Source organism: Garra rufa, chromosome 7 (assembly GCF_049309525.1).
Source record: "Garra rufa chromosome 7, GarRuf1.0, whole genome shotgun sequence".
NCBI classification, from domain to species: domain Eukaryota; kingdom Metazoa; phylum Chordata; class Actinopteri; order Cypriniformes; family Cyprinidae; genus Garra; species Garra rufa.
In genome coordinates, this window is record NC_133367.1 from 44,096,970 (window position 1) to 44,112,843 (window position 15,874).

Consider the following 15,874-nt stretch of genomic DNA (forward strand, 5'->3'; position numbering starts at 1 on the left):
CATGCTGGAAGCAAAACGGTGACTGCTATCATAGGCGCCGATCCACAAGACAACACAAGATTTTTTTGGTTCATTTTTAACCAATAAGAAGTGGATTGTAGCTTGTACAGTATTATCATTTTCGTAGTTTATTTGAGGCAGGTTTTGGCGTTATTTCAAGAGTGCATTATTGTAATAAGAGAGAGCTCTCAACTCCGTCAGAGTGCTACGTTGTAAATAAGACCCAAAGTTCCCTTTTACCTGAAAATGTGGACAAACTCATCTTCCTTGCACAACTTGAATAGAGTGTAGGTAGCAGGGCTGGGGCCATTCATGAATTGAATTGAGAATGAATAGTAAATTCCAATTCACTTCCTGGAATGGAATTGGAATTGCATGCAGCTGACAGGAAATGGAATTGGAATGTCAGGAAACAGAATTGAAGTCAAATAAATTCCACTGAATTCCACTTCAGTTGCTAAATAAAATAATTTGACTTGATTTGCTTAATAGTTTATAGTACATTAAATATTGTAAATCACATAAACAACAAACATATAAAAGAAATACAAAGTACTGTATGTTTAGTATGTTAAGCATGATCATTTCACATGCCAAATTTCAGGAAACGATGATAATTCGATGCAATAAAAAGTCAATGAAATGCATGAATGAACATGACTCATTTTTTGTGAGTTGAGACATATATTATGTGGCAATCATATATTGAATGTATAGTACATCCAGAAACTTATCACCACTGTCATTCAATTATTACTTCATAATGTACAGTTCTCATTTTTATTTACTTGCATTTGATCAACTCTATTTCATACATTTCTTGGTATTTGTAAAGCATCATAAATAAAGTTCAAATGTATGCCTCTAAATGCAATCACAAATAAATGCTCAGAAACAGCAATAAACGGAATTCAGTGGAATTTCCCTGAATTGAATTCCACTTCCTGTAATTCCAATTCAATTCCAACTCTGTTTCCTGTAATTGTTGTTCAATTCCAATTCCAGTTCCATCTCCTTCTTTGAATTGGAATTGTTGAGTTCATTCCTGAATTGACCCCAACCCTGCTGCGGACCCAAAGGAATGTAGTGTCACAGATTGTTAATCATGCTAGAAACATGCTAGCAGTTTGTTAATCATGCTAGAAACATGCTAGCAACTTGCTAACTGTGACAGCAACATGCTAACTTGTAGGGCTGGTCCGAATACCATCTTTTGAGCTTCGGTAGTAATCAACACTGAATATTCGAAGCTTCGGAGTGAGAGAGCTGAACATAATCCTCTCTCTAATAAAGGCAGAAATCTCTGTGTGTCTGTTTGTTTGCATTTTTATTATATCGAGAATGGTTTATCCCAACATCAAGCGTGTTGCTGCAGACCCAAGGGAGTGTAACACAAGCTTGTTTCTGCAAAGACGTTTGTTATGTTTTCCACAAAAAAAAAACGTTTGACGTGTTTACGTTTTACATGGTGTGAAAACATGAAAAATCTTCGCCAAATCTGATCTGACCGGTCAGACTGAAACGGATTTCCAGAAATCTGATTTGAAAAGGATTCCAAACCACTTACGAATGTAGCTCAAAACGGATTTGACCAAATCAGATTTCATGTAGTTCATTGCTGTTCAGACTACCTATATATGATCAATCGGATTTGCATACAAATCGGATTTGGGCTGACAGTCTGAATGAGGCCTTAGCCTCAAAGGGATCTGGGAGTTTAAGTTTTAATTTTGACAGTTGGAGTTTGAATAGTGTTGGCTCATTTGAACATTCTGTCAATGTAAGTCTATGGGATTTTTATGATTTTGAATCTACATTTTATGAGAAATATAAGTCGGATCAGTCTGAAAAGATAGAGCACACTAAGTGAGATCAGTTTGGTGGCTGGGCTGAGTTTGGTGGTTCCAGCTTGAAAGCTGAATTCACATTTGCATTTGCAACAGCAGATCACAAACTCATAATCATATTCATATTCACATTCACAAAATTTAAGCTCGCTAATGAGTTCGAGAATGGCTGCTAATGTAAATTGCTTTGCGCATTTGTGGATCATGTTTTGTAAATATATCCTGAGACTATTTTAGCTCTAGATCCTTGACTTGAAACTATAAAACAGGTTGAGTGACGTCAGTGTTGGAAACAGTTCCTGTAAGTAAAGGTTATGTTCACTACAAACACCTCGGCTGTGTTTAAATACAACACAACAACAATCTCTGGATGGGTCATCCAGCTGAACGAACACATTATATTAGACTCTGAATTAACAATCGAATGGATTCCTACTGAAATGACTGGATTTTTGGGAAAAGGTGCAGAGATATAAAACATGTGACCATTTCTAACCAGATCCTTTGTCTCTCCCCTACAGTTAATGATAGACACACCCACTTCCCCTATAACTAGTGGACTTCCCCTGTTTTTTGTCATCACAGTAACTGCCATCAAACAGGTGAGTGTTTGAGCGTTTTTGGCAGCTCGTGTTCCTGTATCATGTGCCAGTTTGACTGGAGGATAACCAGTTGTCATAATCCCACTCACAAATCCAGGGATATGAAGACTGGCTGCGGCACAAAGCTGACAACGAAGTGAACGGAGCACCTGTGTTTGTGGTGCGCAGCGGCAGTCTGGTCCAAACCCGATCCAAGAATATCAGAGTGAGTCTCAGCCAGCGGCACTGGGGGATCCCTTGGTTAATCGTGCCAGATGTCTTCAAATAATAAAAACACACTTCCATATCCCTGCTGATAACTTAATAAATACAGTGACTTGTTACAATGCGCTGTTTCAGCAATTCCTCACTTGTTCTCGCAGGTAGGTGATATTGTGAGAGTAGCCAAAGATGAGACGTTTCCTGCAGATCTGGTGCTGTTGTCGTCGGATCGAGCCGAGGGGACGTGCCACATCACCACTGCCAGTCTGGACGGAGAGACCAACTTGAAGGTCTGTTTTCTCTGCTCATAAACGATAGCGTCTCACTGAATCCACATGTGACTCGCTTATTGAACCGCAGGTTGTTGTTACGCTCAGCGATGTCCATCTCAAAGCACTTTTTGTGTACTGAACTAAACTTAGTGTCAAGACAAACTTTAGGTTGACTTGAGAGCCCAGCTTGAAAGATTAAAGCAGCTGTAAAAGCTGAACGTTTTGAACTTCATATAGATAGATTAGATGATTAGCGTGTTGCTAGCATGATTAGAATGTAGTTAGCATGATTCTAACATTTTCTAGCATGTTTAGTATTTTTCTAGCATGATTAGCAAGTTTCTAGCATGTTTAATATGTTTCTAGCGTGATTAGCAAGTTTCAAGCATAGACTGTAAAAAAAGATGGACGACGCATCTCCGCTTCAGTCCACTATAGGAAAGTGAAGCCAATACATCTCAATATGGCCGCTGCCATCTTGGGGTAAATCACTTCATTTGGAGCCAGATTCTGCGCAGTAGAGATTTGTTTGGAGCCAGAGTCTGCGCAGTAGAGATTCGTTTGGAGCCAGAGTCTGTGCAGTAGAGATTCGTTTGGAGCCAGAGTCTGCGCAGTAGAGATTCGTTTGGAGCCAGAGTCTGCGCAGTAGAGATTCGTTTGGAGCCAGAGTCTGCGCAGTAGAGATTCGTTTGGAGCCAGATTCTGCGTAGTAGAGATTCGTTTGGAGCCAGAGTCTGCGCAGTAGAGATTCGTTTGGAGCCAGATTCTGCGTAGTAGAGATTCGTTTGGAGCCAGATTCTGCGTAGTAGAGATTCGTTTGGAGCCAGATTCTGCGCAGTAGAGATTCGTTTGGAGCCAGAGTCTGCGCAGTAGAGATTCGTTTGGAGCCAGAGTCTGCGCAGTAGAGATTCGTTTGGAGCCAGAGTCTGCGCAGTAGAGATTCGTTTGGAGCCAGAGTCTGCGCAGTAGAGATTCGTTTGGAGCCAGAGTCTGCGCAGTAGAGATTCGTTTGGAGCCAGAGTCTGCGCAGTAGAGATTCGTTTGGAGCCAGAGTCTGCGCAGTAGAGATTCGTTTGGAGCCAGAGTCTGCGCAGTAGAGATTCGTTTGGAGCCAGAGTCTGCGCAGTAGAGATTCGTTTGGAGCCAGAGTCTGCGCAGTAGAGATTCGTTTGGAGCCAGAGTCTGCGCAGTAGAGATTCGTTTGGAGCCAGAGTCTGCGCAGTAGAGATTCGTTTGGAGCCAGAGTCTGCGCAGTAGAGATTCGTTTGGAGCCAGAGTCTGCGCAGTAGAGATTCGTTTGGAGCCAGAGTCTGCGCAGTAGAGATTCGTTTGGCGCCAGAGTCTGCGCAGTAGAGATTCGTTTGGCGCCAGAGTCTGCGCAGTAGAGATTCGTTTGGCGCCAGAGTCTGCGCAGTAGAGATTCGTTTGGCGCCAGAGTCTGCGCAGTAGAGATTCGTTTGGCGCCAGAGTCTGCGCAGTAGAGATTCGTTTGGCGCCAGAGTCTGCGCAGTAGAGATTCGTTTGGCGCCAGAGTCTGCGCAGTAGAGATTCGTTTGGCGCCAGAGTCTGCGCAGTAGAGATTCGTTTGGCGCCAGAGTCTGCGCAGTAGAGATTCGTTTGGCGCCAGAGTCTGCGCAGTAGAGATTCGTTTGGCGCCAGAGTCTGCGCAGTAGAGATTCGTTTGGCGCCAGAGTCTGCGCAGTAGAGATTCGTTTGGCGCCAGAGTCTGCGCAGTAGAGATTCGTTTGGAGCCAGAGTCTGCGCAGTAGAGATTTGTTTGGAGCCAGAGTCTGCGCAGTAGAGATTCGTTTGGAGCCAGATTCTGCGTAGTAGAGATTCGTTTGGAGCCAGATTCTGCGTAGTAGAGATTCGTTTGGAGCCAGATTCTGCGCAGTAGAGATTCGTTTGGAGCCAGAGTCTGCGCAGTAGAGATTCGTTTGGAGCCAGAGTCTGCGCAGTAGAGATTCGTTTGGAGCCAGAGTCTGCGCAGTAGAGATTCGTTTGGAGCCAGAGTCTGCGCAGTAGAGATTCGTTTGGAGCCAGAGTCTGCGCAGTAGAGATTCGTTTGGAGCCAGAGTCTGCGCAGTAGAGATTCGTTTGGAGCCAGAGTCTGCGCAGTAGAGATTCGTTTGGAGCCAGAGTCTGCGCAGTAGAGATTCGTTTGGAGCCAGAGTCTGCGCAGTAGAGATTCGTTTGGAGCCAGAGTCTGCGCAGTAGAGATTCGTTTGGAGCCAGAGTCTGCGCAGTAGAGATTCGTTTGGAGCCAGAGTCTGCGCAGTAGAGATTCGTTTGGAGCCAGAGTCTGCGCAGTAGAGATTCGTTTGGAGCCAGAGTCTGCGCAGTAGAGATTCGTTTGGAGCCAGAGTCTGCGCAGTAGAGATTCGTTTGGCGCCAGAGTCTGCGCAGTAGAGATTCGTTTGGCGCCAGAGTCTGCGCAGTAGAGATTCGTTTGGAGCCAGAGTCTGCGCAGTAGAGATTCGTTTGGAGCCAGAGTCTGCGCAGTAGAGATTCGTTTGGAGCCAGATTCTGCGCAGTAGAGATTCGTTTGGCGCCAGAGTCTGCGCAGTAGAGATTCGTTTGGAGCCAGAGTCTGCGCAGTAGAGATTCGTTTGGAGCCAGATTCTGCGTAGTAGAGATTCGTTTGGAGCCAGAGTCTGCGTAGTAGAGATTCGTTTGGAGCCAGAGTCTGCGTAGTAGAGATTCGTTTGGAGCCAGAGTCTGCGTAGTAGAGATTCGTTTGGAGCCAGAGTCTGCGTAGTAGAGATTCGTTTGGAGCCAGAGTCTGCGCAGTAGAGATTCGTTTGGAGCCAGAGTCTGCGCAGTAGAGATTCGTTTGGAGCCAGAGTCTGCGCAGTAGAGATTCGTTTGGAGCCAGAGTCTGCGCAGTAGAGATTTGTTTGGAGCCAGAGTCTGCGCAGTAGAGATTCGTTTGGAGCCAGAGTCTGCGCAGTAGAGATTCGTTTGGAGCCAGAGTCTGCGCAGTAGAGATTCGTTTGGAGCCAGATTCTGCGTAGTAGAGATTCGTTTGGAGCCAGATTCTGCGCAGTAGAGATTCGTTTGGAGCCAGAGTCTGCGCAGTAGAGATTCGTTTGGAGCCAGAGTCTGCGCAGTAGAGATTCGTTTGGAGCCAGATTCTGCGTAGTAGAGATTCGTTTGGAGCCAGATTCTGCGTAGTAGAGATTCGTTTGGAGCCAGAGTCTGCGTAGTAGAGATTCGTTTGGAGCCAGAGTCTGCGCAGTAGAGATTCGTTTGGAGCCAGAGTCTGCGCAGTAGAGATTCGTTTGGAGCCAGAGTCTGCGCAGTAGAGATTCGTTTGGAGCCAGAGTCTGCGCAGTAGAGATTCGTTTGGAGCCAGAGTCTGCGCAGTAGAGATTCGTTTGGAGCCAGATTCTGCGCAGTAGAGATTCGTTTGGCGCCAGAGTCTGCGCAGTAGAGATTCGTTTGGAGCCAGATTCTGCGCAGTAGAGATTCGTTTGGCGCCAGAGTCTGCGCAGTAGAGATTCGTTTGGCGCCAGAGTCTGCGCAGTAGAGATTCGTTTGGAGCCAGATTCTGCGTAGTAGAGATTCGTTTGGAGCCAGAGTCTGCGCAGTAGAGATTCGTTTGGAGCCAGAGTCTGCGCAGTAGAGATTCGTTTGGAGCCAGAGTCTGCGCAGTAGAGATTCGTTTGGAGCCAGAGTCTGCGCAGTAGAGATTCGTTTGGAGCCAGAGTCTGCGCAGTAGTGTCGTGAGGTGGAGCCGCGGTATCAAAATCCCGCCCAAACTCCCGCAGACCCAATTGCACGATCACAATCATGACACCACACCCCGTTTTTATAGCATTAAATAACTACCTAAAAGCGAACTTATTAGAAAAACGGACATCTGAACATGAACCAGCATTATAAGAACTACCTTACATGATGGAAACCATCTTTGGAAAAAAATATTTGAAGTGTAATTTGATTATTTAGTTTGGCTCACGTCCCATTAGATTACTGTCACAATCAGGCGGGTTGACGAGTGGAGATGGAGGAGGAGAACCGGAGTAAATGAATAAATACAGTTTATTAAACAAAAACACTTGAAAATGATACAAACAAACAAAAACCGGGAGCAAGAAATGAGCACATGTAACATTAAAGACGGACAAGGGGTAGTGAGCAGACACAGACTTAAATACTCTGAAGACAGGGCGTGGTTACAAACAAGCTAACAAGGCTAACGAGGGGGAAATACAAATATGGGCAAGACAAAACCAAAAGGACAAAACCAAAAGGGGAAGAACAAGGATTAAACCATATAAACTAGAAACATAGGGGGAAAAAACACTGGGAAAACAGAACAGAAACAGACTGAAACCTGACAATTACATTGAGAGGGCGGGGTTTATAACCTATACTGCAGCCAGCCACCGGGGGGCGATCGAAATGTTTTGGCTTCACTTTTCAGGACTTGTACTGCACACTTGGTTTCAAGCATGATTAGCATGTTGCTAGCATGTTTCTAGCATGATTAACAAGATCCTAGCATTATTATTATTATTTTTTTTTTTTTTTTTGGTCATTACCATTTCAACAAGAACTGCTCTATGATGAAAAAAATCACAAATTTACCATAGCTATTTGGCTAATATCTAAATATTAAGTATTTATTGAGATATTTTATATTATTATTATTATTATATTATGTGTTCTCTCTGCTGATGTGCAGACGCACTATTCGGTGCCAGAAACGGCGGTGTCGCAGTCGGTGTCACGGCTGGAGTCATTGCAGGCGGTGGTGGAGTGCCAGCAGCCGGAGGCAGACTTATACAGGTACTTCACAATGCTGCTCAACCACAGTCGATTGATGCTATTCTCAGTTGTGGAAGTCCTGACGCAGCATGCTCTCTCTTCTCAGGTTTGTCGGGAGAATAACAGTAACTCAACATGGAGAGGAGATAGTCAGGTGAGACCAGCTTCAACTCTGAGATTAATACGGTTTTGAATATATTCAAGTTTGGGATCAGGAAGATTTTTAATGCTTTTTAAAGGAGACTTTACTGCTCATCAACACTGTGTTCATTTGATTAAAAATACAGAAAAAAAAATTTAATATTGTGAAATATTATTGCAATTTATGATAGTGGTTTTCTATTTCATTATACTTTAAAATGTAATTTATTTCTGTGATGCAGTGCTGCATTTTCAGCATCATTACTCCAGTCTTCAGTGTCACATGATTCTTCAGAAGTCATTCTAATATGATCATTTATTATCAATGTTCAAAAGTAACTAGATAAAGTTTGTCTTGACGGATAGACGGATAGACAGATAGATAGACAGATAGACAGATAGACAGATAGATAGATAGACAGATAGATAGACAGATAGATAGATAGATAGATAGATAGATAGATAGATAGATAGATAGATAGATAGATAGATAGATAGATAGATAGATAGACAGATGGAAAGATAGACAGATGGAAAGATAGACAGATGGAAAGATAGACAGATGGAAAGATAGATAGATAGACAGATAGACAGATGGAAAGATAGATAGATAGACATATGGATAAATAGATGGATAGATAGATAGTATTCGTTTTTTTATTAAATATTTATTTGAATTGAATGGAAAATATTATTCTAAATAATTTACTTAAGACGAGAGCATGCAATATAATTAAAAACTGAACATAGCTACAATGCGTCATATTTCATTTATCACGTGAGGAGTTCGCGCTTACATATAATAAACAGCGTAAAGTTAAGCATGTTTGGCCGAGCACGGGGCACTCCCCCTGGCCAGGGAGAGGGATGCTGAAAACAAGAGATGATGAAGGTAAGACTGCTTGGCTATTTAAAGGGATTCTCTTGTAGTGCTTGGATACGGAGTGTGATTGCTGATGGTGAATTGGCCGTGTTAATGATCTGTGCGAGGAGTCGAATTTACAGAAAGAGAATGGCGGACGATTTAGTGTCCAAAAGCACCTGTTTGGCAATATTTTGGGTCCAAATTTTTTTTTTTTTGTAGTTTCGTTGTCGTCCATTAAAACAATTGACGCCGAATTGCCAATTCTCGCAAAACTGAAAGTGAAAGTATAATACGCACGCATTTATAAGCTATTTAAAAGCAGAAAAAACAGCAAACCCCCACCCCCACGGTGATACCGGTATTACCGGTGTTGTCACGTGCCGATTAACCGGTGGGGAAATTTCCTCATCGTCACAACCCTAATAGATAGATAGATAGACAGATGGATAAATAGATGGATGGATAGATAGATAGACAGATGGATAAATAGATGGATGGATAGATAGATAGACAGATGGATAGGTAGGTAGATAGATAGACAGATGGAAAAATAGATAGATAGACAGATGGAAAGATAGATAGATAGATAGACATATAGATGGATGGATAGACAGACAGACAGATAGATAGATAGATAGATAGATAGATAGATAGATAGATAGATAGATAGATAGATAGATAGATAGATAGACAGACAGACAGATGGATAGATAGATAGATAGATAGATAGATAGACAGATGGAAAATAGATAGATAGACGGATAAATAGATAGATAGACAGATGGAAAATAGATAGATAGACGGATAAATAGATGGATAGATAGATAGACAGATGGATAGGTAGGTAGATAGATAGACAGATGGAAAGATAGATAGATAGACAGACAGATAGACAGACAGACAGACAGATAGATAGATAGATAGACAGATAGACAGATGGAAAAATAGACAGATAGATAGACAGATGGATAGATAGATGGACAGATGGATAGGTAGATAGATGGATAGATAGATAGATGATAGATAGATAGATAGACAGATGGAAAAATATATAGACAGATGGATAAATAGATGGATAGATAGATAGACAGATGGATAGATAGATGGATAGATAGATGGATGGATAGATGGATAGATAGATAGATAGATAGATAGATAGATAGATAGATAGATAGATAGATAGATAGATAGATAGATAGACAGATGGATAAATAGATAGATAGACAGATGGATAAATAGATAGATAGACAGATGGATAAATAAATGGATAGATAGATAGACAGATGGATAGGTAGGTAGATAGACATGGAAAAATAGATAGATAGACAGATGGAAAAATAGATAGATAGATGGATAGATGGATGGATAGATGGATGGATGGATGGATAGATAGATGGATAGATAGATAGATGGATAGATAGGTAGACAGATAGATAGACGGATAGATAGGTAGACAGATAGATAGACGGATAGATAGGTAGATAGATAGATAGACGGATAGATAGGTAGACAGATAGATAGACGGATAGATAGGTAGATAGATAGATAGATAGACGGATAGATAGGTAGACAGATAGATAGACGGATAGATAGGTAGGTAGACGGATAGATAGACGGATAGATAGGTAGACGGATAGATAGATAGACGGATAGATAGGTAGATGGATAGATAGGTAGATGGATAGATAGACGGATAGATAGGTAGATGGATAGATAGATAGACGGATAGATAGGTAGATGGATAGATAGATAGACGGATAGATAGGTAGATGGATAGATAGGTAGATAGATAGATAGGTAGACGGATAGATAGACGGATAGATAGGTAGACGGATAGATAGGTAGATGGATAGATAGACGGATAGATAGGTAGACGGATAGATAGGTAGATGGATAGATAGGTAGACGGATAGATAGACGGATAGATAGATAGACGGATAGATAGGTAGATGGATAGATAGGTAGACGGATAGGTAGACGGATAGGTAGACGGATAGATAGACGGATAGATAGGTAGATAGATAGACGGATAGATAGGTAGATAGATAGATAGACGGATAGATAGGTAGATAGATAGATAGGTAGACGGATAGATAGGTAGACGGATAGATAGACGGATAGATAGGTAGACGGATAGATAGATAGACGGATAGATAGGTAGATGGATAGATAGACGGATAGATAGGTAGATGGATAGATAGGTAGACGGATAGGTAGATGGATAGATAGACGGATAGATAGGTAGACGGATAGATAGATAGACGGATAGATAGACGGATAGATAGACGGATAGATAGATAGACGGATAGATAGGTAGACGGATAGATAGATAGATGGATAGATAGGTAGACGGATAGATAGACGGATAGATAGGTAGACGGATAGATAGATAGACGGATAGATAGATAGAAGGATAGATAGGTAGACGGATAGATAGACGGATAGATAGGTAGACGGATAGATAGATAGACGGATAGATAGGTAGACAGATAGATAGATAGACGGATAGATAGGTAGACGGATAGATAGATAGACGGATAGATAGGTAGATGGATAGATAGACGGATAGATAGGTAGACGGATAGATAGACGGATAGATAGGTAGATGGATAGATAGGTAGACGGATAGATAGACGGATAGATAGGTAGATAGATAGATAGGTAGACGGATAGATGGATGGATAGATAGATTTTTTTAAATCAAATAAACACAGCCTTGAGGAGCAGAAAAGACTAAAAACATTAAGAAAATGACTGATCCTATATTCTAAAACTGATACATATAGTAAAAAATGATTAGTTTATGTATTGTATTCTCATTTATTTTATGTGTTAGGTTTTTTTTTTGTTTATTTATATATTTTTTGGTTGTTCTTTTCAGACCCTTAGGACCAGAGAACCTCCTGCTTCGAGGAGCAAGATTAAAAAACACCAAAGAAATCTTTGGTACAGCATTCACAGTCCAAAATTTACTATAACTGATTTCACAGCTTATCACTGCACTTTATTCCCCCCAAAAAACTTAATCAAAACATGCCAAGTTTCCAATGAAAGTGTTGTGATTGTCAGGTGTGGCGGTGTATACGGGCATGGAGTCCAAGATGGCTCTGAACTACAAGTGCAAATCCCAAAAGCGCTCCGCAGTCGAGAAGTATGCCTTTCTCAATTTGACTTCCACTGCTTTCCCTCAGCGCTGCTTTATAACCACAGCGTCTCTCCATCTCTCCTCCAGATCCATGAACACATTTCTCATCATCTACTTGGGCATCCTGCTTTTTGAGGCCATCCTCAGCACCATTTTGAAGTACGCCTGGCAGTCAGAGAACAAGTGGGACGAGCCGTTTTACAACCAGAAGACAGATCGGGAGAGAAACAGCAGTCAGGTCACTATAGTGTCTTCACTCGGCTTATGAGGATTAAGTTGACTTGAGAACTTACTGAAATGATATTTAAACTTTTTATTCTTCTTCTTTTTCTTCTGAGACTAAAATGTTCAACTCTAACTCCTAGAGCTTTAACTCTCCAAACTCCAAACTCAGGCCAGATCTTCAGTCTGATCTGACTCCAGTTGCTGGATCTTTTCTAACTGATCAGACTTACGGTTTTCCTAAAAATGACGATTAAAACTGGGAGAAATCCCATAGACTTACATTGAGGGAATGTTCAAATGATCAACACTATTCAAACTCCAACTGACAAAACTCCCAGAATCCCTTGAGACTCAATCAAACTCACCTTCTATCAACTAGATTTATAATCCATTCAAACTCATCTATCTCAAGCTAGCAATATGCTAATCATTCCAGAATTGTGCCAGTAACTTGCTAATCATGCTAGTAACTTGTTAACGATTCTATAGTCATGTTGACAACATGCTAGCAACTTGTTAATCATGTTAGAAACAGGCTAACAACATGCTTATGCTAGAAACATACTAGCAAATTGTTAATCATGCTCGCAACATGCTAATCAGGTTAGCAACACACTAGCAACTTGCTAATCATGCTAGCAACATGCTAATCAGGTTAGAAACACACTAGCAACTTGCTAATCATGCTAGCAACATGCTAATCAGGTTAGAAACACTAGCAACTTGTTAATCATGCTAGCAACATGCTAATCAGGTTAGAAACACACTAGCAACTTACTAACCATGCTCACAACTTGTTAATCATGCTGAAAACATGTTAACAACATGCTTATCATGGTAGAAGCACTAGCATCTTGTTAATCATGCTAGGAATATGCTAACCATGATAGAAACATGCTAACAACATGTTAATCATATTAACAACATGTTAGTAACATGCTAATAACTTGTTAATGATGCTAGAATCATGTTAGCAACATGCTAATCATGTTAGAAACACTAGCAACTTGTTAATCATGCTAGGAATATGCTAACCATGATAGAAACATGCTAACAACATGTTAATCATATTAACAACATGTTAGTAACATGCTAATAACTTGTTAATGATGCTAGAATCATGTTAGTAACATGCTAATCATGGTAGAAGCACTAGCATCTTGTTAATCGTGCTAGGAATATGCTAACCATGATATAAACATGCTAACAACATGTTAATCATATTAACAACATGTTAGCAACATGCTAATCATGTTAGAAACACTGGAAACATGTTAACAACATGAAATTCATGCTTAAAACATGTTGGCAACGTGCTAATCATGCTAGCAACATGCGAATCATGCCAGAAACATACTAGTAACTTGTTAATCATGCTAGCAACATGCTAATCATGCTAGAAACATTCTAGCAACTTGCTAATCATGCTGGAAACATGTTAACGTTAATCATGCTAGAAACATGCTAGCAACTTGTTAATCATGCTAGAAACATGCTAACAACATGCTAATTATGCTAGAAACATACTAGTAACTTGTTAATCATGCTAGCAACATGCTAATCATGCTAGAAGCATTCTAGCAACTTGCTAATCATGCTGGAAACATGTTAACGTTAATCATGCTAGAAACATGCTAGCAACTTGTTAATCACGCTAGAAACATACTAGCAACTTGTTAATCATGCTAACAACATGCTAATCATGCTAGACACATACTAGTAACTTGTTAATCATGCTAGCAACTTGCTAATCATGCTGGAAACATGTTAACGTTAATCATGCTAGAAACATGCTAGCAACTTGTTAATCATGCTAAAAACATGCTAACAACACGCTAATCATGCTAGAAACATACTAGTAACTTGTTAATCACGCTAGCAACATGCTAATCATGCTAGAAACATACTAGTAACTTGTTAATCACGCTAGCAACTTGCTAATCATGCTAGAAACATACTAGCAACTTGTTAATCACGTTAGCAACTTGCTAATCATGCTAGAAACATACTAGCAACTTGTTAATCATGCTAACAACATGTTAATCATGCTAGAAACATACTAGTAACTTGTTAATCATGCTAACAACATGCTAATCATGTTAGAAACATACTAGTAACTTGTTAATCATGCTAACAACATGTTAATCATGCTAGAAACATACTAGCAACTTGTTAATCACGCTAGCAACTTGCTAATCATGCTAGAAACATACTAGCAACTTGTTAATCATGCTAACAACATGCTAATCATGCTAGAAACATACTAGTAACTTGTTAATCATGCTAGCAACATGCTAATCATGTTAGAAACATACTAGTAACTTGTTAATCATGCTAACAACTTGCTAATCATGCTAGAAACATACTAGCAACTTGTTAATCATGCTAGCAACATGCTAATCATGTTAGAAACATACTAGTAACTTGTTAATCATGCTAACAACTTGCTAATCATGCTAGAAACATACTAGCAACTTGTTAATCGCGCTAGCAACTTGCTAATCATGCTAGAAACATACTAGCAACTTGTTAATCATGCTAACAACATGTTAATAATGCTAGAAACATACTAGTAACTTGTTAATCATGCTAGCAACATGCTAATCGTGTTAAAAACATACTAGTAACTTGTTAATAATGCTAACAACATGTTAATCATGCTAGAAACATACTAACAACTTGTTAATCATGTTAGAAACATACTAGCAACTTGCTAATCTTGCTAGAAACAGGCTAACAATATGCTAATCATGCTAGAAACATACTAGCAACTTGTTAATCATGCTAACAACATGCTAATCATGCTAGAAACATACTAGCAACTTGCTAATCATGTTGGAAACATGCTAACAACATGTTAATCATGTTAGAAACATACTGTCAACTTGTTAATTATGTTAGAAACGTGCTAGCTATATGCTAATCATGCCAGTGACATGCTAATCATGCTAGAAACATACTAGTAACTTGTTAATCATGCTAGCAACATGCTAATCATGTTAGAAACATACTAGTAACTTGTTAATCATGCTAACAACTTGCTAATCATGCTAGAAACATACTAGCAACTTGTTAATCATGCTAGCAACATGCCAATCATGTTAGAAACATACTAGTAACTTGTTAATCATGCTAGCAACATGCTAATCATGTTAGAAACATACTAGTAACTTGTTAATAATGCTAACAACATGTTAATCATGCTAGAAACATGCTAGCAACTTGTTAATCATGCTAGAAACATACTAGCAACTTGCTAATCATGTTGGAAACATGCTAACAACATGTTAATCATGTTAGAAACATACTAGCAACTTGCTTATTTTGCTAGAAACAGGCTAACAATATGCTAATCATGCTAGAAACATACTAGCAACTTGTTAATCATGCTAACAACATGCTAATCATGCTAGAAACATACTAGCAACTTGCTAATCATGCTAGCAACTTGCTAATCATGTTGGAAACATGCTAACAACATGTTAATCATGTTAGAAACATACTGTCAACTTGTTAATTATGTTAGAAATGTGCTAGCGATATGCTAATCATGCCAGTGACATGCTAATTATGCTAGTAACATACTAATCATGCTAGAAACATGCTAACAACATGTTAGTGTCTATCTATCAACTTTAAGCTTTTGAAACTACTTTAAACTTTAAACTATTTCAGACTGAAAACAGTTAAAAAAAAAAAAAACGTTTTAAAGCTTTCAAACTTTCTGGTCCAGCTTTCTAAAGCCAACTTAAAGTTTGTCTTGACAAACTTTTTTTTTTTTATCTAGTGATATTATCAGGTGT

At 39.9% G+C, this 15,874-nt stretch overlaps 1 protein-coding gene across 1 annotated transcript in view; it reads left to right on the top strand.

Annotated features, from left to right (window-relative positions):
- LOC141338651 (phospholipid-transporting ATPase IF-like) overlaps nt 1-15,874 on the top strand; it is a 103,831-nt gene that overhangs the window by 35,491 nt on the left and 52,466 nt on the right. Inside the window, exons 4-11 of the mRNA XM_073844252.1 lie at nt 2,369-2,449; nt 2,547-2,654; nt 2,812-2,940; nt 7,613-7,716; nt 7,802-7,849; nt 11,583-11,647; nt 11,771-11,852; nt 11,934-12,084. Of these exons, the coding sequence (XP_073700353.1) occupies nt 2,369-2,449; nt 2,547-2,654; nt 2,812-2,940; nt 7,613-7,716; nt 7,802-7,849; nt 11,583-11,647; nt 11,771-11,852; nt 11,934-12,084 (768 nt within the window). The remainder of the gene's footprint in view (nt 1-2,368; nt 2,450-2,546; nt 2,655-2,811; nt 2,941-7,612; nt 7,717-7,801; nt 7,850-11,582; nt 11,648-11,770; nt 11,853-11,933; nt 12,085-15,874) is intronic.